Consider the following 23,596-nt stretch of genomic DNA (forward strand, 5'->3'; position numbering starts at 1 on the left):
ACCTCGAATATGCCCCATGTGATGACCATTTACTTCATTTGTTACAAGATTCATCTTGGCAGCCACAGCTTCTTGTTACTCAGACACCGATGATAAGACAGAAAGTTGCATCAGTGCTGTGGGATGTGGCGCTGGGACGCGAAAATGGTTTTCAACTGTTTCACGCAATATATTTTGGCCCGCTTTCCTTTAGCAACTCATGTACTACCTTCCTGCATAAATCTGGCACTAACAAAACTGTATAATCCCACTTAGCACTGATTACAGCAGATGCACGAAGACTGCACCATGACTGAAGCCTTCAGCTAGATGATTAGTGCAACATTCCATATGCAGTTCTGCAGCGATGCCAAACTGGATCTGCGGCAGATTTTTAAATCTAAATTAAACTGCAACAACAACAACAAACATATTTAATTGCATGGGAATGCAGAGGGCACTTACGGGGCATTCAGCGCTGCCTGCTTTTGACAAATAAATAGTTACATTGGTGCATTTTCTCCATGCTTTTCGTGGTCCACCCCTCTATTCCTGCTAGAAGCAGTTACCTTCAACAACGGCTTCAAGAATTTCATTTGAGCGTGTCTTATTTACAGCGGCTATGCAGGCATCTCTTTACTCCGGTCCTCCTCTCTGCAAGAAAGAAAGAGAAACATTCAGGACATGGCAGGCACACAGTACTAGCAATAATGCTGATGGGTAATGCATAATGACTGGCTACAGAAATGACATGCACACAGAAGTGTTAAGAAAACAAATATATGCCCTTTTTGAGGACTAAGATGTAATTGTTACACAATTAAACAGCATATGCCAATGACTGCACAGTAAAAAAAAAAGATGTAAAAAATGAACAGCTGAAAACAGCATAGGTATGGGCAAGTTGGAGACCCACCAAAACTTACAGCACCAAATTTCTGAACGCTGGTCGGGAGAACCACAAGGATGGAGCAGTCGTCGCAGAGTTCAGTGATATAATGGGTATTCGACGCAACTAATTGGAGTTTCGTTAAAATAGACACCACACACGCTGCTTGTTAATGGAACCCTGTAGATACGAGGAATATCGTAAACGCTGCAAATTTAACGCAGCGCGCCAACAGACTCGAAAAGCGAATCAATTTGATTTATCACTGGCGGTTTCCGCTCATCGGCAAGCCAGTCAAGCAGATCGGCGGGCACCATGCTCACCTGAATATAGTCTGCTTCGTACTGAGACATCGGTTTCCTGGCGTACCGAGCAGGCAGTTGAGATTCATCAATGCCGGTACCACGCGGCGTGGATCCCACCGGTTTGGAGCTTGCAGGCGCAGCGGTGCTGGTTGCTTTCATCGCCGTGGATGAGGCAGTAGTTTGCGTAGGCCCTGTAAGAACTTCGCGACATTGTGATCTGCGTCAAAAAAGTTGTCCTACCAAGCAACCTCACGACGCTGCTGAATCTTTCTCACCTCTGTCCGGTCTTGCGCTGCCCGCGCGAAATTTTATCAGCGGGTTATGTGGCTTGATTGCCTGCAAGAACGAGAGGTGCAATATTTCCAATGAATGAGTTGTGCATTCTGAAAGCGACAACACGCTCCCAAACTTCCACGTGCTAGAAGGCCACTCATCGCCCACACAGCTCAGTCACCAGGAGGAATCGGCGGCCTTTGCTGTCAGTTAGAAATTAAACCGTCCGCGACGTTTTACTCCGGGTGCTTGCTCAAGGGCGTCCTTCAACACGAGTTCCGTTTCGGCATCAAGTACATCGCGGTTCCTGGCCAGAAGGAGCAGCGGCCAGCAGATCACAGACGCCGTAATTGTTTATGTTTTAGCCGTTGATTGGTCTGCCTGGAGGAAACAAAAATAATAATGCAACCGACCTGAATAACTCTCGCTGTAGACGAAGCCATCCGCGCCGCCGCAGCCGCCACTGCTGACCGCACCAACAACCCAATTTTTAGACTGCCAGCACTGCCCAGGTGCGGCACATTAGGAAAGCTTTACGTTTGGTTTAATTTATGGCTAAACATTTCAACATGAAAGTCTTGTTTTGATTATAATAGTTAAGTTTATTAGACAAACATCTACAACAGTATGAAATTACGCGTTATTGTCGCTTTTTATGCACTTTTGATAAAGTTACATTCACGTGACTTTTACGTCATCACTTTACTATGGCGGCTTCCATGTAGCGGTGTGTGTACCCATTCTAGCCACCATAGTTTGTGTGTGTGTGCGAGCTTCGTTGCGTTGCGCTTTCAGGTGACTCAGCTTACCGTGTAAACGCTGTTTCTGTATTGAAACATGAGCACGCAGCCTGGAAATGTGAGCAGAACTCGAGGCCAGAAGCACCAGAATGCAACGGCTTTTAAGAATACGCTTCACGACACCAGTGTGCAGACACAAAGGATTCTGAATACGAAAACTGAAAATCTGTGCGACAGATGCAAAAATATTATAGAGTGGAAAATCAAGTACAAAAAGTATAAACCTCTGACAGTTCCCAGAAAGTGGTGAGACACTTTATCTTTCTTTCTGGCCAATGCTTCAACAAGTACGCGCTTAGTTTGTGCAAGCCTGGCGCATGTTTGTGCTGGCTGCAAGATTTGCATTTCGCTTTTTGCAAAATAAGCAATAGAAATTTATAGTAAGGCCCTGTTTGTTTCCTTTAGCTGTATTATTCAGCAGCTTCTTTGTGTTCTTATGTTGGTGTGCATAGAAGAGGGAACATTTTTAACTTTTGTCAAGTAGGGCTGTCGTTTATTAAATATAGAGCTGCAGTATGACCTTTGGGGTATACAGAACGCAGAGCCTACCTTTCCAAGTTTAAGCAAAGTTGTGTGTTGATTAATTTTTGTTCTTTTCATGCCAGTGTCAAGTGTGAAGGCAAAACAGTCAAGTTAGCATACCACATAATGTGTGGCGCTTGTGCACAAAGGATAAAAGTCTGTGCAAAATGCGGAGGTTCCGAGGGCTCTGAATCCAGGTAAGTAAACACTTCTTATTTCGGCGTTGAGGGCTATTCATGTACTGGTTAACACAGCCTGATTATTTTAGGAAATGACTTGAATGCACATTCATTTGCTCGTTTTACACTACAATTCATTTAAACTACACACTTACACTACATTCATTATTAGAAGCCTTGATGCTACACGTACTGTAAGGTGAAATATGCCAGTGAACCCTACCCCACATTTTCACCACATTTTGAAACATTTTTTGACTTGCATAGTAGTTCAAAAGTAAATGTTCTGTACTTTCCTGCTTTAAAGAGAGTTGCTAAACATGTTTGTAGACAAGCATACTGTTGTCACTTTTGCACACATAAATAACAGTTGAAAAACAGCTCTTGAGTGACTCATGCAAACAAAATTGGAGGGGACACATAACACGTTCACTGCGTCGTGGGTCACCGGCATGTCGCGCATTTACCCATGCTGTGCGGCCTCAAAAACTGGGTCACATTATGAAGCCATGGATCAGATTTTATTGTGAGGTCTAAGGAGGCAGACCTGACTATAACGTCTGTCCCATGGCTTTATCGTGGGACCCAGTATTCATGGCTGCAAAGCATAAAAAAAATGACCCACTGGTGACCCACGACGCAGCGAACGTGTTAAGCTCCTCCTCAAGGGTATGATGCGATAGCATTAATGGGTTAATGGCCATATATGCAGAATTGGTAATTGTGAAATTTACATTCATAGGTCCCCAAATTTACATTCATAGGTCCCCGGTATGAGGATTGGTATGAGGATATCACTCCTTGCACTATGGTGCAGCAGTTAAGCGATGCGCCACTGCCCTGTGATGGCAGGTGCTGCCTCTGATGGGGCTTCTGTGATTCAAGTTGCTCTTCCCAAGCAACCTCTCACAACCAGTCATTAATTTCACTGCCACCTGTCATGGTGGGCAGTTTGCTCACAAAGCGGTAGGCAGGTTGTGATGATGCCACAAGGTTATGCGGTTTAGGTGTTCAGTGCTCAGCAAATAATTTTTTATTGATTTTTTTTTCCTTTGTAGTTTCAGTTTTGGTTTAAGTTGACAAATGGTGGTTGTGACTTCACAAGTGAGTATGAGGTCACGTGAGGAATAGAAAAACTGCAATATAACCGCTGCTTTTCCATTTTAATGCCTTCAAGCTATTATGCTAAACTCCAGCAGCAGAAATGGGAGCAAGTAAACAAATAGCTATTGTGTTGCAGTTTTTTTATACCTCACGTGATCTGCTGCTCATTTGTGATGTCACAACTGCCTTTCGGCTGCTGAAACTGAGACCAAAACAGCCTGGAAGAATAAATTTAGTTATAAGTTAGGTACTTAGTGCAGGCGAATTTCACATGTTTATTCATGTCTACTAATGTCTTGCACATCATTCGAAAGCAAAAATACGTTATAAAAATGTTGGTGTCTCTATCCATGCAAAGAGCTCTCTGTTCACCATACTTGTATAGCGTACCTTCTTTCATTTCTTCTGTCTTCCTGCTGTCTTTATGGTGTTGTACTGATATTTCATGTTTCATAATAATCAGCCATTTCTCCTGTTTAGTGCTTTACACTGCCTGATGAGTTGTGAAAAGAAAGCCAATGCACTAACTAGGAAACTTGCATTTGGTGCTTTTGGGTGTCTTGGCCTTAGGCACCCCCTTGCACCAAAAAACCCCGCAAGCATCATCACTAACTAGAAAAGCACTCCAAAAGATGATCTTTTATTTATTTATTATTTTGTTTTTTTGTTGTTTTTTTACATGCAGCTCTCAGGTGGCGGAGGATGCCGATCAGACAGATTCTTCCTGAATATATTTATCGTCTTAACACAACTGCTGTGATCCTGAAAGCGTGAGTGTAATTGTTTTTTTTTTATGTGTGCGTGTTGGGGATAACAAGAGCTGCTGACCTTTTCAGCTAACTGCGTTGACCTCTTATGTGACCACAAAATTAACCTGTTTGAAAAGTGCGACTTCTACGTGCTTGCCACTGATTTTGCACCCTTTTGTGGCAAGCAACCCATAAATAGGATGCTTCATTTTCAGCTGATACTTATTTTACCCGGTTCTTTCACCCTGAATAGATTCCTTAAAAATTGTGCTAAACACAATTCGCTCCCGGAAATAAGCCTTCTGGGAAACTTTTTTCTGTGCACGAAGCTTAAGATACTGTGCGAAAATTAGTGAACATCTTCTGCTTATCTCAGAGAGGCGTTTCTGTTAACTGATCATTTTAATCTTCTTTCAACGCTTGTTATTCGTGATGGTACAATTCGAGGCCAAAATCAAACAGTATGTTTGTTTTAAAGGCAGCCAGCCAAAACACCGGTACTGATGAGGTGTGTTGCTTTTATCATTATATCAAGTGCTGCCTGCACTAATGACGACCTGCTCCAAGGCTCTTCTGCATCAAAATAATGATCGCTGTGATGATGCCAAATGAATGCTTTTGCAGTGTTCAAATAAAGGCAGTCAGGTGGATGTGGAAGGCAGATATGGAAGTGCTGCGTAGCAGGTGGTAGTGTATGCAGCAAAATAATTGCGATAAATTAAAAAAAAAAAATTGCTTTCATAAAAGTTGTGTAGTGCAGCCTGTTTCTATATTGTTTACAAAATAATGTGAAAAAGTAGAGCCTTTTTTTATCCCGCACTAAAACGAAAGCTTACAGTAAATTGTGTTCTGCCGCAAAAAATGAACCAGTGAAACCCAGAGTATGGAACCTTTTGCTGTATAGCCAAATTTATTCCAGAATTTGAGCTGAAAAATTAACACCCAATTTTTGCCTCCCAAATTCTGGAAAAAGTAGCACCCAAAAATGAAGGTCCCTATCCATAAATCGTACATGCTAACCAATCACTAGAGCATTTTTAAGCAGATATCTTAAGACGTCTTGAAGTCTTTGGCTTATTACTGAACATGAAGACTATAAATTTACACTTTGCTGCCATTTGTGTCACTGTATAGATATGTTATCCTGTTGGAGCTTGCCTTGGAATTGTAATTCTCTCGTGTATGCACCAGCTTTGTTGAAAATGACAAAAGAAGTTTGAGGCCAGCCTTCTCTTTGACTCTGTCTTTGTTGTTCGCTGCAATTCGCTGGTTTTCTGCCATTGTGAGCAAACAATTCATGGGACATATTTCCACAACAGGGGTATAGCAAAGTTTTCTATGCAATACTCATTTGGCAATTTGTGTCACTGTTGGTTGTAATGGTATTTGTACTGTCTTGCAAGCGATGCTATAGCATTTATAGTTGCATCGCTTGTTCCTTCTGCTAATTTCGTGCTTCTGCATTGCCATGTTTTTCAGGTTTCCTTCGTGAGTGTCCCATGAATACCAGCTGCAATGCCTATTGCATAAAAAGAACCAGAGTAGCCCATGGTTTTACCATTGTTTTGCCCTGTCTGCTAATTTTTAAGTTCGCAGATATGATGGACGCTACGGTTTTAACGAATAATATAGCGTTGAGACAGCACACGGAAAAGGCAAGGACAGGACAAGTGCCTGTCCTGTCTATATGCTGTCGCACGGGTGTGTTCTTCATTCAACCCTTATGTCTGACCAACTGGCTCCTCAGTATAATTTGTTAACACTGTGGTTTGCCCAATGTTACCATGTGCAGTTGTGCTTCCTTAATATGGACACTTTGGTTTCCAAGCAAAACTGACGATAGAGTTGTTGGTATTAACGAATTGAAAGGAAAAAAACATGCCAGTATTAAGGTCTGCTTCTGTTCATACTGGTGGTCAGTCGAAATGGGACATGATTTTGGGCAGCTCCAAGCCCATTTTCTGATTCCATTGACCTTGAAGCAATATGGTGCAGCTTGACCCGCTTAGTGGTCAATGATTTGTTTAATGGCGTCTCATGACTAAGTGACCTAACTACTACTACGACTAGTCACGGTGCTCAGCCGGCTGACAGCTGCTCAATGCAGCTTTCTACGTTGCTCAAGCTGCAGAGGGAGAGTTTATCACAGTCATTCACGCAATATGGAAGATTTTGAAGCTCATCGACGTGGAAACTTTGCAGTGTAAAACATGAAAGTACGAAAGAAAAGGACCATCGCTCAGCCATTTGCTCTTTTTCACTGCATTCCTCTGGTGCCTTGCACTCAAAATGCAGAAATTGAAACACTTGGTTGGGGCAATGCAGATTTTGTTTGCATTACTGTGTATTAACGGTGTGTTAACTGTGTATTACTGTTTATTAACGAGGCAAAAAATACATGGGCCCTAATGGGCATTGTGCATTTTCCTCTTGTCCATTGTCCAGACCAAGTTTCTATATTAGTGAGAAAGAAGAACAATGAAAAAGTTTACTCCCCAGAAAAATTATCGATAATCCGAGTAGTCCATATTAGCAAGGATCATATTAATGAGACTTGACTATATAGAGAATTCGATAATTGTGCAATCTGTGATCTGCTTCATTGCAGTATGTGACACATGAAATAAACTATTAACGGAGTAGCGGAGTTTGGTAGAACTACTCAAAGTGCTTACAGCATAGGAGAATAAACTTGGTTATGCCTATTCTGTTTGCTTTTAACAAGGATGGCCACATTGCCAAAGAGGCTTCATCCGGCTTGGTGAAAACGTCTTGCTGCGAGCGCTTTTTTTTTTTTTTCAAACTCAATTTTTTGTGGTTTCAGGCAGTTGTGAAATTTGAAAATAATGTGCAGTCGCTAAATTTTGTGAAATACGTGTGCCCCCTGCTAAGCGGACCATCAACAATGTTGATATATTGATTATATGTTCACCCAAACCTTGTGTGCTACACTCATGCAACCATATGACATATGACCTCATCATTAATGGTGCGTTAGGAACCATGATGACCCATTGTACTTACTAGTGTGCTGCATGCTTGAAAAAACATGGAGGACCTGATGCAGCCACTGTTAAAGTGTGCATGTGTGATATGTGCATCCTGTGGTTTAGGTGCACGCAGATATCGTGGTCCTTAAAGAAAGCATTCCATGATTTGCCGGGCAGTGTACCAGTGTGGAAGGCTTTCTACCTTTCCTGTTTCTGCCGAATGACGAACAATCCTAATGGAAGAGCTTTGTGTCATTTAGTGAACAAAAGAAGCATAGCAGTTTCATTTGTGCAGCAAGTTGTTCGCGGAACCTTGTTGCATTTTTGCAGGGACCAGTTTATGGGTCACTGTTGGAGGGTGTGGCTGGAGGAGGGAGGCGGTCCCATTCGACTCATGCATATTCCTTGAGAATTTTTCATTGCAGAAATGAAGTTACGTAGGCATCATTTTCATGTGTAAATTTTCTCTTTAGGGATGCCGGTCACCACCCCATTAAATCCACCCCTGCGCTTTTGCCTGTTTTAGTCCGATCGCGAAAGTCGAGGCATAGGTTCTCGTAAAAACCAAATCATTTGGGTTACGCTTCAAACGTGATGACCTTTGAACTGGTGAATGTGTTTGGCACCCACATTTAAAGGGACCATGAAAAGAATTAAAAGCCGCTTGTAAATGTTAGAAGTGATGCTCAGAAGCATTGACACCAAGTATGAATCTTCGGAACTGAGCCGGCAATTTATTATGAATTTTTAAAAATCGTGTTTTTTAAAATTCGCGGGCCGCTTGGTGTCTTCGTAGGGAGCAATTCTGAAACCAAAATCGGGAAAACAGACGTCACTAGTCCCATGACGTCGGCAGGCCACCACACGCTGTCATTCGCTAGAGCCGCGGCAGCTTCGACGTCACGGGCACACTTCCGGTAGCGGTGAACATCGTCTGCTCGAGCGGCCGCGCGACCCCCTCGGGCAAGCGCGAGCGAGGGCATTGCCTTCGCGCATATGGTTTTAATTTACCTCTGCCGCCTCTTTCTGTCGCGAGTTCGGGAGCCAAGAAAGCGCAGAGACCGGAGAGACGCTGCTCCTCGGGAGTGGGACAACCGGAAGTCGTAAACCGAACGTCAGCGAATGACGTGTTCATGGGCGGAGCCCAGTCCCGGAGCTGTTTTCTTTATTTTTTCTTGGTGCTCCGCGCGTACGAGTTGAGGGGGGAGAGGAGGAGCGTGATTTTTAATCGCCTATAACTTCGTTGTTATTGATGCTAGCTCAAAAATTCTTGCGCTGGAGTGACGAGTGATGGATTGCCTATATTTACGTAATCTCAATAAATTTGTTTCATAGTCCCTTTAAAGGTGCAGTGAAGAGGAATCTGAACTCATCTTTTTGCCGCGGGAACTCAATCTACACGTTCCGAGCATTCTTAGAAACCTCGATATATTGCCCTGTGTGGCCGATTTCCCTAATTAAAATTGAATTAACGTCCGGCTCCCGCCCTTTTTTTTTTTTTAATTCTCCCCGTACGATGGGCGGAGTCGACCAACGCGTGGAGTGCCTTTCACCCAGTCCTGTGGCGGCTTGCCGCTCTGCCATCGGTGGAGTGATACGTAGTAATCCACAGTAATCCGTAGTAGCAAATGGTCGCGCTTATTTTTATTTCAGCAGGCTTATTTTGCGGCTATATTATCTGCGAATGAAATTATTTATTCACGGAAACTGAAATAAAGCGAAAGCAAAGCCTCCACGGAACTGGCTGAAAGGCACTCCACGCGTTGGTCGACTCCGCCAACCGTAGGGGGGAATTCAAAAAATAAAGGCGGGAGCCGGACGTTAACTCGATTTAATTAGGGAAATCGGCCACACAGGGCAATAAGTCGAAGTTTCTAAGAATGCTCGGAACGTGTAGATTGAGTTCCCGCGGCAAAAAGATGAGTTCAGATTCCTCTTCACAGCACCTTTAACACCCGCAAGTGAAAATCACTGGGTGGCACTTGTGCCATGCATTCATCTTCGCAGTGCATGGGTGCGAGCGTTGAGACAGCACATCACATGTATGTCGCCGGGTGACATTAATTTAATGTGTGGTAGCCAGTGCTTAAAGTCTGATTCCATCGCAGGCTCCTCTAGCAATTTGAGGACAGGTGGAGAGGAAAATAGAGAGAGAGAATGCAGCTGGTGGCCTGTTTTATGCATCGTTTTATACAAAGGGGAGGAATTATATTTAAAAGTCATTTTCTCAGTTTATGGCACAGACCTGAAACAAACGATCCCCACACTTTGCCAATGTGCTCGTTGCTGTGTGTTGTTGTGTAGCCTTGGAGCTGATTGGCTAGCTCTGGGCTCACTCGTGGTGTGAGGGCATGGGTTTCTTTTTGTCTTCCAGCCTTTGTTTAGTGCTGCCAACTTTTTATTTTTCCGTCTTGGGTTTTAGAAAACATTGTAATGTTTCTTACTAAAGGCCACAGTGAGGTTTTCGAAATGATAAAGCCACTAATAATAATAAAATCACACTTGGGGCAGGCAGTGCTATATGCACGCTGAGTGAATCCAGCATGTGAAGCTCACGAATCGAGGCATGGGGGTTTTGGTTCTTTAATAATGTTGGCATGGCTAGAGTTGCTAAAGCTGCTTCACTCGCGTCTCAGTGCAGCTGTAGTAGGGCAGAGAAAGATGAAAGATGGATGCTGCCCCTCGGTGGGCCTTATTTGGTGATGGCAACATGAACACGAAGTCGGAATGCTCTGTTGTGGTGCTGAGACTCTTCCTCTGTTGGCTTTCTGCTTCCAATGTTGACTTTGTACACGCCCGGCTCTGCAATGGTCTCTGCCAGCTGCAACGTCACTCCGCCATCACTGCGTGAAACATGCATGTAGATAGCCAGTTCAGGCACATGGCAGTGTGGTGCCACCTTTTATGCAATATGGGGCTGGTAGGGGTTCCATTAAAGAAAAATGGAAGGAAGGAAAAGACTGGTGCTGGCCATGGCATGTACTATCTTGAAGCACTGAGCTGTGGCCGGCAGAAATAGAAAGAACAGGGGAGTAGATAGGGAGGCAAAACAATGGTGGGAGGGATAGCTAGAAAGAATGTGGGAGAGAGTATATACAGCTATGTACAAGAATGCAATATTGGATGTTTATTAATTATTGCAAACATAAATTACTTTATGACAAAGAAAAGTTTAGCAGAGACACGTAAGACTGCTTGCATGTGGGAATGTGAAAGCATTGCTGTCCCTGAGTTCACTGACACCCACCCACATGATCACACCACCCACGCATGCGCGTACATGAGGACACTCGGAACACTATACAGCGAATGATAGCATCACAGTTTTGATACGAAAATCGGTTTTTGAGGAAAGGAAATGGTGCAGTAACTGTTTCACATCTAGGCGGGCACTTCGAATACGCCTTAAGGGAAGGGGTAAAGAGTCTGGGAGGGCACACAATTGAAGGTGCATAAGCTAGCCTCCAAATTGATAGCATATGCAACTAGCACATTGCAACGATAAATCGTATGAAACCGCCGGGAACGCTGTATGACAAACGGTTGCGGCACAGTTTTGGTGTGAATACTGTCGGGAAAGCTGGCGCCACATGGAGGTCGACCGGTGGTGAGGATGTATATAAACGAACAACATGTATATGATTGTCTGAAGCGGCGGTGCTCGTCTTACTGTGTGCATCATGCGGCCGCTTGATAGCGTCACCTTATATTTCTTGCCATCGCTGGTATTTTATGTACCATCTGTGAATACACACTAGAGCACTGCACGGGCCTCAATCTCAGGCCCAAGCCCGGCCCGGGCCTGAGACCTGAAGCCCGAGCCCGGCCCAAGCCCGCTAAATTATCGCTCTAGCGAGCCCGGCCCGGCCCGTGAATCACGGAGTGGAGCCCGGCCCGGCCCGTGAATCACGGAGTGGAGCCCGGCCCGGCCCGTGAATCACGGAGTGGAGCCCAGCCCGGGCCCGGCCCGGCCCGTTTCACAGTAACGCTTGAGGTATACTGCTCACCCTGAGCAAGAAGACTGCTACTAGACCGATAAGAAACTGGCCGACAAAGGTTCTGAACCCACAGTTTGGCTTGCAGAAAGTTGGTTCTTTTTAACCCAGAAGGAAGTGATTCAGAGTAGTGCTCGCCAGGCCCGTCTTTTAGACAGTGATCTCGTGTAGGTGCGCAAAGATAAACTCGGAAATTCCGAGAGCCAAATAAAAAGGGCTGCATACGCGCGTAATAGACTACTTTGCATTCCCCCATGATTTTAATCAGTTATATCTTGCCGCCCGCGAAGTACAAACATTAAAGCTGCCTCAGTGGGATGACATTTTTTTAGTGAACGCGATCTCAGAGGTTGAACTCATAGCCGAACTGCTCGCCTTTCATCAGAAAGGAAAAGCTAAAAGGTTTGAGTATTTCACGGTGTGTGTTTTGAAGACTATAAGCTTCCTAAACTAATATGTTCTTCCCGAATGCGTTTCTAATAGTGTAGGTATGTTTTGGGATGACGATCAATCAATGGCCAATTAGGACCGGTTTAATTTTACTCTTAGTGGTGGAGCAGAAGATAACGCGCGAACCACGTGATAACTTACAGGGCAAAACTCTTGTCATCACAACCAGGCTGAAGAAGCGAGGAGGGATAGATGTGGTCAAGAGATGAGATTTACAAACACTCGCGAGCTTTTGTGGCTATTTCATTTACGAGACGCTCCGGTGCTGACCAAAAAAACCAAACGAGCTTTAGTTCGGGGATTTTCTCACATGAGAAAAATATAGCTACAAAATAAAAGCCCAAGGGGAGTTACGCTGTCAGAGACACCGAAGCAGAGGGCTCCGGATCATTTCGACCACCTGGGTTTCTTCAACGAGCAAAGATACTACAAAGTACATGGCTGTCATGCTTGCCGCCTAAACAGAAATGCGGCCGCCGAGGCTAGGAGCAAACCCTGGTTCCCCGGCTCATTAATCACGCGCCTTGAGTACTAAGCCACCGCGGCGTGGAAATAAGAAAATAAATAAGTCAATGAATAGAGCTTAAGTTTTTTTCTCAGCGTGCACTACAGCCCATAGCTCATCCATGTCGCTGATCCAGAGTCGCAGTTGTGTACTTCACTCTGCAATATTGAATGGATAGTCGGACACCAGCCATTTCTGTACGGACCCAAGCCCGGCTCGGGTCCTCAGCTTTAAGCCCGAGCCCGCAACTTCAGGCCCGGCAAAACAGATCATGTTCCGGCCCGCGGGCCGGGCCCGGGCTTGCGGGCCGGCCCGAGCCCGTGCAGTGCACTAATACACACACACACACATGCCGCCGGCTTTTCTCGTAATGGGACTACTAGTAATGGTTTCGCTTTAAAAATGGTGGACAACCATTTGTTTTTCGCTAATATATGTACAACGTGGGAAACTACTGCATTCCATATCGGTCTTTCAACTGTAGACAGCTAAAGGCTGGTTAATAGAGCGGTTCTACAGTTTATACTTCACCGACGAAAGAATAGCCCCCTTTACACAAGTGTGCATACTACGTCTATTTTTAAGTTTACGCCACGAGCTTAGAAGTTTGCAGGGATAGTGGTTCCTGACATAATTTTCGGCGCATTTGAAGCATTGCGGCATGGGCCTCATCGGGTTCAAGCTTCGCCCATGGGCGCAGAATAGAACGATTGGAGGCACACATTCCAATCCATCAATCTGCGCATGGACCGCATCATTTTGCAATTTTGGACAGAGCAAACCGAAGAGGAGCAAAACTGCGGTGCGTCCACATACCGTTTAACAAAGCAGTAATTGTACCATTGGCTAAAACGGTTACTGTCGAGGGCCCCCTGGTGCTTTGGTTTGCTAGTGCCCGCGTACTCAGTAACGTTTTACTGCAAAATGGCCACTTTGCTATCTTTTTTTGAAGCTGCAGTCGATTTATGATGCGACTGTGTGCAGGTAGAACGGGTTGCCTGTGGATTGGTAGCGGCCCCGAAGTGCTGGCTACTCGGCCTTGTTTATTATAGCTGTAGGCAGACTGGTTTAGAAGGGAAAGATAAGGGACGCCGGAGATGGCGGCGTCAAATGGGAGATAAGGATGGCATTTAAACAAGCAAAAAAAACTGCGCTTCTGACGTCGGCCTACGACTTGCATCCGGTGCGGCTGTCGAAGCGATAAGGGATAACGGGTTCGCGTAACGCTGACGCGACCGTAATGCTGCGCACAACTCCGTTCGAGGCCTCGAGCACAAGTCACCCGATCGTCCCCGTCGCTTATCTTCCCGTTCCAAGGTTTGGCGACGGTGCAAATTCTGCAGGCCCTTATACTGGGCCGTGCAGTGGCAAGCGGCCAGTAAAACAACGTACAGTCTTTGTCAAAAATTTAGAGCCCAGGGGGTTTGCTTCTAAGCCTCGCAGTGAGACTCCTGTAACATTCGTGGTAGTCCTACCCATTGGAGGAGGCAGGACCAGAAATCTTCTTACCTTCAGCAAATTTGGAGCTCTGGAGATGCATTACGAACCAGACAGTGTGCTTCAGAAGCAAACCCCCTGGACTCCAAACTTTTGACAAAGGCTGTATGTGCTGAAAGGTACATTTATTTGTTTAGAAAGAACACGAAAAGAGGTAAAAAATATAAAGCATTCGCTTTGAGTGACAAATTCCTTCGTAAGCGAGCTAGCGCGGTGCAAGATAAACTTGCGTAAGTTCGTGTTTAACGTTAATGAGAGCACAGGTGTTGACGTTCGCATACAAATCAACGTAAGCTTACAGGAAGGGCTGTAAACGCAGGATGGGCGTCTATCAAACTTCCTGAGCCAGGAAACTGACTCCGCCTCGATTGTTTCCAGCATTTCCCGGCGCACTGCAACACCTTTAAACCTCAGGAAAAGGGGCGCGGACGATGTGCGACTCAGCCAGGAGTGGGCAGTACGTCCTCATCTGTGCACGTTTCCGCGCGAGTGTGATTTTGTGCAGCAGTGAACCAACCAGCCCGAGAAGCTACACGGAAGCTTCGCATCGATCCCATTCATGAACGACAAGTGTAGTATAATAAAGTGACAAACGTTTGCGCTACGGTCCGTAGTTGTGTAGTGTAGTTCTGACGAATCGCTCGGTATCGCGATCATTGACACGTCCCCTGTGGACAGGCCCCATTATATGTAACTTCCGCAACGACAGCAGCACGCTATTTGTGGCATATCGACAGAACGGCGAAAGTTCGCCTACACAGGCAAAAGCGCTTTGTCTGCAGACCTCGATAGCAGCCCGACAGATTCTACTGCTCAGCAGTGCTCTGTAACAGAAAAAGAAGTTGGCTGTAGTTTAATTAGCTCAACTATGCCTGGATATACAAGCGAAAGCTTTATTATTCCGTGGTTACCACCGCAGCTGCAGCCTCCACGGCTCTTCGTTGTCGTCTTTCGTTGTCTTTCAATCGCCGCTGAGCCATGCAGCGATGTTCTCGCTCTTCGTCGGTCTCTGCCGCCAGCTTGCAACGTTTCGGCCCCCTTCTATCCGCTAAATCCCTCGCATGGTTGGCAGCGTCAGCCGGATGATCAAACTCGGCCCGCCGGCTGAGCGAAGACGTCGGCTCCAACCGACTCGCTTCATCCAAAGCGAAAAACTGGCAGGCGCGCATGCGAGAACGGCGCCTTCGCCTTTTCAAGCGAACGGAGTCATGTTGCTAGTCACGTGACCACAGCTGGCAAGACGACGGTCGGCGCAGCACCGGAAGCGGACCCGCGGCTGCAGCTGCGGCGAACCACGTGACAGACACACTCCCACGGCTCCTCCGCTTGCAGGTCAAATGTGCCTTCCCGGTGACCTTGGCTCCTGCTAGGCCAAGTTTATTTGCATCTATACATGTACAGATGTATAGATAAGGCCAGTAAAGCTTTCGCGTTAAAAATTGACAGACGATCACGATAGCCACTAATGCGAAATTTGAGTACAGCTGTTCGTACGCCGCTTGTCACCACCGGCAGGTGGAGTGTTATGCCAACAACGCCGACGACTGCTACGCAGAAGCCAGGAACGGGCGCCTAAGAGCTGCGCTCTAAAAATAAACTCAAAGGGCGGTTACCTCTGTGTAAATGATCGAGGTGTCGGACTAGTGCTTGGTTCTGAAGGGTAAAGCTCTGTGCATGTGCTTCGGGAGGTCGTCGCAGCAGTGGGAATAGGTACAAGGAGCTACGCTGTTGCATATGACGTCTCTGGGTTCGGACCACTCAGCGTGTTGCGTTCCAATGACGGCAGTGCAACCCTCCTCCTCCTTCCGCGATAACCAGCCTCCGGTTACTCCGACTACTACTATTACGACTTTCACCACAAGTAATGGGCCTTTAACAGCTATCGCTGTAAGAGGAAGGCTGTTTCGAGTAGCACTGGGCGCTGGCCTTTCATCGCGTTTTGTGTACTGTAAACCTGGCAGTGATTACAGCCATATTCGCTCACCTGGACACGACCCGGAAGCGGTCCTTGTCTACGCCGTGAAGCACGTGGTAGTTGCTGTCGTCGCGCAGGTGCTTGTAGGCGGGCCGGATGTCCAGGATGTCGCGGCCTCGTTGGGCCTCGTCCACGGACATCGCCAACTTGACCAGGTCCCAGTGGGAATGCTCGTGGCGGTGCTTGTGCTCCGATGGCTGCTGGCTGTTTTCTCCAGTCACAGCTGCGCGCTGCGTAGCGCGACACCAGAGTTTTTGGCATTGCTATCTTCTAGGTAACTATAGCATAGCGTATACTGTCTACTGTTATTGAGGACGCCATTGCGCATGAAGAGATGGCGCCGATGGGCCAAGTGCAGATTCGTCTTAGGCCGCAGTGTAATATTCAATAACGCATTCACGGCTGGCGGCCGCGATTGCAGTAGACGGTATGCACTATGCTAAAACTTTAGTTCTGCTAGTAATGTTAGCAGGGTTGCCAGACAGCTGTATTTGTACCGAACGGCTGAATGGTTACCATTGCTCGGCGAGTTGATTGTGCGGCGCTATTGTTGTGTTGTTCTTTTCGCGATTTATTTTGCTTTAAGAAAAATAAAACTGCACCTTTTATGAGGACCGCATTTCCCTTATGATGACTTTACTTGCATCTGCACTCCATGCAATGGTGCAGCATCTGCTTTTCGCGTGGCGCATGACCTCTGCGATGATGCGCAATCTGCCGGAAAACCACGCCGCGCGCAGCACTTCGGAGCTCATGCCTGGGAAAAAAATATCTACATATCCTTGCGGAAATTTATTTTATCCGCATATGGAATAACTTGACAAAAAGCAAAGTGTTTTCGCTACATTTGGGCTATGCGGAGTCTAATTTGGATTCCTGTGGTTGGAGTGATCTGGCAACCCTGGACGGTAGACGGTATGCACTATGATAAATCTTTCTATTGGTTCCTGTCAACCGTGGCACGTCTCCAATCAAAACTTTTTTAATCTGTAGCCCAACGTTTCGAAGCCGGCTCGGCTACTTTTTCAGGGCTGCCTAGGGGCCAAAAGGAGGAAAGCATTGATGTAAAGGGTGCGGGAGGGGGAGAGGACTTTGACACTGGGGTTAGGTCACGTTGCCGGGCTGTGCGGTGATGGCCGATGGCGCCTTTTCTTGTTATCGAACCCAACCAGAGAGGAAACGCTGTCGAAATGTTTGTTTGGTTCAGTTATGGGGTTTAACGTCCCAAAGCGACTCAGGCTATGAGGGACGCCGTAGTGAAGAGCTCGGAAATTTCGACCACCTGGGGTTCTTTAACGTGCGCAGACATCGCACTGTACACGGTCCTGTAGAATTTCGCCTCAATCGAAATTCGACCGCCGCGTCCAGGATCGAACCCGCGTCTTTCGGGTCAGCAGCCGAGCACCATAACCACTGAGCCACTACGGCGGCTTGTTGTCGAAATGTTCACTTTGCAGTCTGCCTATTTCTCGGGGTGTCAACGTTTGTCCGGCAGCAAAACTCCTATTTATAGATAAGAAAATTGAATTTAAAATTTTCCCGCCACTCGATCCGCACTCGTGACGTCTACACCGAGAGGGACTGGCTACCGTCGTTTTGAGGTGAATGGCAAAATTCGATGTCGACGCACGCAGTTTACTTACGGAATCGGCCAGTGATGGCGACACCTGCATTGTTTTTTTATTGCGAAAACAATACTAGTTTCACTTTCAGCCCGTCGCGTAGCGAGGCCGGTAGCTACCATATTAGCATATTGGATTGGATTGGATTGGATTGGATTGTATAACCGATGCATCACCACAAGTCTAACCACAAGCACCACCACCAGCTACACTACCAGCTGAACCATGGCGTAGCTACGGACATTGCTTTCGCAATTACCGGGCTTAACCAAGCTACGCCACAGCCTTTTTTTGTATTTTCTAGCTTATTAATGCTCCGTTTTCGGTGAGAGCAGTCTCTTTGTCGTTAGAATGCCGTACTCTATCGACACGGGCCAACTTCAGTTTGTCTTCAGTGTATAAGACATGCATTCAGGTATTGCACGCTCGTTGCACATGCTGGAACTTCTCGCCAGTGTACCGACAGCTGCCGGAAGAGTGACAGTGGACGACCGCAGAGCAGCCTGCCGTAAGGTGTGGCATCCTGCAGTACTCACGCTCCTGTGCGTGGATCTCCGGAAACGGCGCGTGACGCGGTGGCCAGTTGCGTTGACCGCCGACGGCTTCCCGACGTCCCTGGTTCTGCGGTGCTGCTGCGCCGTGGGCAGCGAGCCGCCTCCGTTGAGGTTGCACGAGTAGCAGCCCTCGGTGGAGATGATCTTGCCGTCGTCGTCGGAGGCCGCCCCTTCGGGATCGACCAGCGGGTAGACCGGGATGGCTGCACCCAGGCTGCCCAGCGCGTTCGTCACCGACTGTCCCCGGCTGTCATGAGCCGACAGGCAGTGCCTGCGTGGGCGGGGTCCACGTGGCGTATTGAGCCTCTTGCACTGGTGAATAGCTACGAGCGTGACTGTACAGACGTCCACGCACCTTTCTGGAGCGCTCGAACAAACAGGGAGTTCACTTGCATCATTTACGAGTGACTATAGAGCTCGAGACAAGACTTTATCGTGTATGTATAATTACCGTAGAACGTGCTTAACTCCTCATTTCTTTCAAAGCTACAGGGTGTTCCACCTAGGACTTTAAACAATTTTTAAAATGGGCTTTTTGAGTTACAAGAGCGCTTTTTTCGTCATAACATTGTCCGCGGTATACTATATCAGAATACAGCTAAGACGTGCTAACTAGCGGAGTGGCTAACTGATAATGGGTACTTAACTTTCACTATTGCTGTTAGGCTGCTTAATTATTGGGAGGCGCGTAGCCCACCGTAAGTAACATTCATATCAGTTTCTAGAATTTTGAAAACGCGATTACCCTCGGCGCTGTAGCCCAACAAATTTTGGCTATTTCGACGAGTTACATAAACTGGAGAGGTTGCTTTGCCTACAGGCTTCTCGAAAGCGCATGTGTTTTGGCGCGAAGTAGCAAAAATGTGCCGGCCCACAGCGCCGAGGGTGACGGCGTTTTTGAAATTCTGTAAAGAGATATGGATATCGAGCCCGCCACACAGCGGCGATGTTTATAAATGCACAGCATAGCGCACTATGATCTAGAAAGGTGCACGGACGGCTGTGGCAAAGGGCGTTTCGTCGTTTAATTTCAAGAGCGATAAAACGTAAATGAGCGGGGCAAAATATAATGAGATCAAAGGGAGCTCTTTTTATAAATCTCCTGGATGCCTCTGAGTTCTGCGCTTCGCCGTTGGTCAGCTGAAACTTAAAGCCCTATCTTCCGGACCATTGAGACAGGAATTGTTTGGCTGTTTTAGGGTTTGCTACTTCACGTCACTTAAGCACATTCGGCTGCCGGTGTGGAAATTTTCAGTGCATGTTCGTTTCATTGGGGCACACGCTGACCGCCCAGTGGCATAATACTGCACTACTTTGAACTGCGCCCTTCAGCAGGGGCGGATTTATGGAGCACTCTTGAAGGGGGTGGTTTGGGAGAAGGAGTGGTTCCATTTGAACCATGTATTTCTTGGACTTCTTTTCGTCAAAAAGTGGGGTTCAGCATTCCTACGTAAAATTTCTTGCTTATGTGCGACAGCCCCGCACCTTCTTAAATCCGCCCACCCCCAATGCCGCTTACTCCGGGTACAGCTAAACCGCTTTCCCTGCCAACTTTCAAATACTTTTGTGGCTACAGTTAATGGTGCACGCCATTTTCATCGTGGAACCCAAGCCACCAGAGCTTTTACAAGTGACACCACGACCGATGCTCGGATATGATTGGCTCGAATAAAATTTCTCTCCCTCAGAAGGCAACTTGCGCCCGGCTACATGACAGAGAGCGTGGCATAAAGGCCCTCGCAGTGCTCACCCTTGGCCGATGCGCTGGAAGCCCTCTGGGCAGCTACACAGGAAGCCGCTGGTGCCCGTGGGTGTGCAGTCGTAGAGGCACGGGCTGTTCTCGCACCCTTCACCGCCTGAGCCAGGACGGAACCGACTCGCATCACCACCTCAGTAACCGAAGTTCTTGCTGTTGTTATTTCAGTAGAAGTTGCCAGCACCTTATGCAGGACAAAATAACAAAGGCCTTCCGCGAGCGACGCCAATGCTCGGGTCGTATGCAGGGGCTCAGAAGCCGCTTTTGTATCGCACGTGGATCGCGAGGACTCACCGATGCAGCCGGTCATGATCTCGTCGTAGCGGAACCCGGATGGGCACGAGCACGAGTAGCTGCCAATTGTGTTGATGCAGGACGCCGAGCCGCATGGCCGGGACAAACACTCATTGTCATCTGCAGAAACGTGGATACACCAGCGAGAGCGAATTACACGGTGCTTCAAACGGTCAAGCTCCTGCAGACGTGCCCGAGTTCCAGAAGGACGTCGACGATGACCTGGTCGCGTGATCGACCAGGTACATGAACGAAAAGCTTCAACGTTTCATTGGCGGCCTCATCAACCCCCTTCGTGCAAGATACCCAAGAGGAGCAGGAGCTTGCCCCTTTTAGGCTTTTCACAAATACCGCCAGTGGGGTGTGAAGATGGTTTTACTCATTGCACACCATAAATTTTAACGCTCCGCTTTGTTGTCTCTTTCAGTCCTAAGACGACCCTTGCTGATCTCAAGGGGACAATAAAAGGTGTTATCCTGGAAATAAATATTCACTATGGTAACAATAGAGAAACTCTTCCTTCCTGTTCCTGACAAATCTCTCATCACCTCCCAAAGACGAATTTTCTGGCGCATCCATATAGGTATACTCCTGGCCTCTTCCCTTCTTTTTCATCCTCTGTCTCCGACTCTCTCCTGCATTTCCAAATTGCTCGAAACCTATGCTACCCCGGAACTTTCCCTGTTCTCCTGTCTCGTGGTCACTCGATCTCCCCATTACCTATATCCCTCTCCCCCAACGTGATAGGCCTGGCTAACCTCCGACCAGCTGACGGACCAGTTGGCTACGGTAGCCCTGGCGCAGAATACTCTCGAAGCTTAATGCTGTACTAATACAACACATGGTGTCATGTATGTTGAAAGCGACCAAAAGAGGCAGCGTACAACACGCGCAGTTAACGATTTATATGAGTCCCATGGCTAGGCAGGGTGATGTGTGTTGTTACAGGGCGCGGGAGAGAAAATAATGCTGCAGCCTTACGATAGAGCCAGACGTCAGAAAATGCTAAGATTGCTAGTGCATAGAACATGATTGCGACGAGCATGGTACCATGCACTGACCGACGCACTGGTTCCAGTAGTAGTTCTGCTTGTAGCCCTTGGGACAGGTGCAGCGGTACGAGCCATCGAGGTTCTCGCATCCGTGAGAGCACTTGGCCGTGTTGGTGCACTCGTCCGTATCTGCAGCGAGGGACAGCCGCAAATCCATGGTGTGAAAACGCAATGTGAGGCAGCATAGAAGTTGCTTACCTTGCGTTCCGAATCTCCAGTCCCTTACGTTCGCAAGAAACAAACAATGAAGAAAGTTAAGATAAATGACGAAATTGGCTACGCGGAGCAATTGCGTGGCAGGAAATGGGATTGCTTCACCGTGTTCGGGTGATTGAAGAAGTTGAAGCTGATTGAAGTTGTATAGCTTTCTCTTCCAGCTACGTTTACATGGGTACTCATGGTACTTCGTCTCTATAAGTATGGTTTGTTGTGAGCGAAATAATAAAAAAAAACCTTGGAGACGAACCAAACAACACTTCTAATTGAAAATGTAGAAAAATTCTGGCAAAGGAATTCAAGCCGTGCTATACCAGGAAATCTCTGACGAGAGAAAGTCCCGTTGTCCTCAGGGCATGCTTTTTCTAGTTTCAGCGCTAGCACAATAATGGTGCCTGCATGGATAGATAGACAGCAGTTATGAATTTCCGAAATAGCTGTCTCGGGTGTACGTGGGTTTTACAGGCACCAATCAGGAAGCAACGAGGATTGTCCTTTTCGCTGTGTCTTGACGCCATAAGCTTTGACTGCTTCAAGACATGGATAACAGGGACATTGAATCTAGTCTACCGACAAGTAACTATGAAGAACCGATTCATTTTCCTCTCGTCTCTGCGTCAATATCAAACGCATGAAAAACTGATGCAACGACACTTTACAGTAGCACGGTGCCAATCGCACGAGGAGCTTCCGTGGATTTCGTCTCAACGGGGCGACAGCCAAAAGCAAGCCAGAAATGAAGCAAAACTGCGTTAGCCGATAGGCGATCCGATGGAGAAAAGGAATGCTCCAAGATTTCCGCCCTTCTTAGAGACGTACATATTTTTAGTTTCTATGTCCCCCCCCCCCCCCCCCCCCCCCCCCGTGATGCCTCTTCTCCTAGGCCCGCCTAGATAACAGTATTACTTTTTAGCAAGGGCGTTACGACGTACAACGTAGACGCTTTATACCTGGGTCGGTATGATATAACGACTCTTTCCCATTTACATTATATTTTTGAATATCCCGCTCTTCGTCATTGGCTGAATCGACGCCACGCCCTTGGCTTTAACCAAGAACGAAGAGCGAACGCGGGATGTGGCGCCGCTTCAGCTGATGGCGAAGGGCTGGACATTCAGAAATAGAACGGAATTGGCTTGAGTATCGTTTTATACCAGCCCCGAAAAGAAGTTCCATACACGGCATCGCCCTGTTTCGGTTCCTGGTCTGAAACCTGCTCTTGCATGTCTGTACTGTCGAAATAGCTGCGACAGTCAAAGAAGGGAACTCACTGAAACGAGGGACCTACCTCTGCAGGACTGCCCCGATGCGTCGGTGATGTAGCCGCGCTGGCAGCTGCAGCGGTAGGAGCCCAGCATATTGGTGCACGTGCCGCCCGGGACGCACAGGTACGGCTGCTCCTGGCATTCGTTGATGTCTGCGGGAACGACGGGAGGCAGTTGCGGTATAATGTTTTGAGCCAGCTACCGGTCTCAACCCGCGAAGTAAAAAGCCAAGCGAAAAAAAAAAAGCAGCCGGGAGTTTCAGGACGCGCTGATCATTCGTAACAATGCTCACTTTCACACTACCATTAACGAGGATTCACACAATCTGCTCTGTTTTCCTTGCACTATTTTTTCTCAACTTTGTCCCACCTTGCGCTCTATTTGCGTTTCATAAGTTTACACTTACACGCCCTCCCTTCTTGAATACCTCCGGTATCAAAAGTGCAAACAAATGAACAAGTCACAACGCCCCCTTCCTCAGGCTTGCGCCGTAACACGCACTATAATTTAGCCGAATTTGCGTTTGCTTCTTCTGACGATAGCAGTAAGCGAAAGATCGTGGTGAAGATCGCCCTCTTCCCACAAATTACGCCTCAACCTTGATTCCGCGCATTCAATACGTTTC

At 47.2% G+C, this 23,596-nt stretch overlaps 3 protein-coding genes across 4 annotated transcripts in view; 1 reads left to right on the forward strand and 2 right to left on the reverse strand.

Moving 5' to 3' along the window:
• Nucleotides 1-399: 399 nt before the first annotated feature.
• LOC149341440 (alpha-ketoglutarate dehydrogenase component 4) lies at nucleotides 400-2,000 on the reverse strand. Of its 2 annotated transcripts, none has more exons than XM_089543547.1 (4): nucleotides 1,860-2,000; nucleotides 1,449-1,509; nucleotides 1,192-1,364; nucleotides 400-633 (listed from the first exon to the last, which is right to left on the reverse strand). In XM_089543547.1, the coding sequence occupies exons 1-4, from the start codon at nucleotides 1,887-1,889 to the stop codon at nucleotides 616-618; spliced, it is 282 nt and encodes a 93-aa protein (XP_089399673.1). In that variant the 5' UTR covers nucleotides 1,890-2,000; the 3' UTR covers nucleotides 400-615. The 2 variants fall into 2 exon arrangements, with proteins under 2 accessions (XP_089399673.1, XP_089399672.1); XM_089543546.1 differs by having other exon boundaries at nucleotides 1,192-1,373; nucleotides 1,860-1,999.
• Nucleotides 2,001-2,162: 162 nt separating this feature from the next.
• Nucleotides 2,163-6,360, forward strand: LOC149341441 (uncharacterized protein C9orf85 homolog). The gene is made up of 4 exons (XM_089543548.1): nucleotides 2,163-2,492; nucleotides 2,852-2,965; nucleotides 4,737-4,821; nucleotides 6,280-6,360. The coding sequence occupies exons 1-3, from the start codon at nucleotides 2,284-2,286 to the stop codon at nucleotides 4,777-4,779; spliced, it is 366 nt and encodes a 121-aa protein (XP_089399674.1). The 5' UTR covers nucleotides 2,163-2,283; the 3' UTR covers nucleotides 4,780-4,821; nucleotides 6,280-6,360.
• A 3,997-nt stretch (nucleotides 6,361-10,357) lies between these two features.
• Nucleotides 10,358-23,596, reverse strand: part of LOC149341442 (fibrillin-1-like) — a 100,671-nt gene continuing 87,432 nt past the window's right edge. Inside the window, exons 61-67 of the mRNA XM_089543549.1 lie at nucleotides 22,995-23,123; nucleotides 21,500-21,619; nucleotides 20,439-20,558; nucleotides 20,139-20,244; nucleotides 18,371-18,659; nucleotides 16,222-16,442; nucleotides 10,358-10,633 (exon numbers count right to left, since the gene is read on the reverse strand). Coding sequence (XP_089399675.1) covers nucleotides 10,483-10,633; nucleotides 16,222-16,442; nucleotides 18,371-18,659; nucleotides 20,139-20,244; nucleotides 20,439-20,558; nucleotides 21,500-21,619; nucleotides 22,995-23,123 — 1,136 coding nt within the window. The 3' untranslated portion in view covers nucleotides 10,358-10,482. The remainder of the gene's footprint in view (nucleotides 10,634-16,221; nucleotides 16,443-18,370; nucleotides 18,660-20,138; nucleotides 20,245-20,438; nucleotides 20,559-21,499; nucleotides 21,620-22,994; nucleotides 23,124-23,596) is intronic.

Source organism: Amblyomma mixtum, chromosome 5 (assembly GCF_055824585.1).
Source record: "Amblyomma mixtum isolate Tamu chromosome 5, ASM5582458v1, whole genome shotgun sequence".
NCBI classification, from domain to species: Eukaryota; Metazoa; Arthropoda; class Arachnida; order Ixodida; family Ixodidae; genus Amblyomma; species Amblyomma mixtum.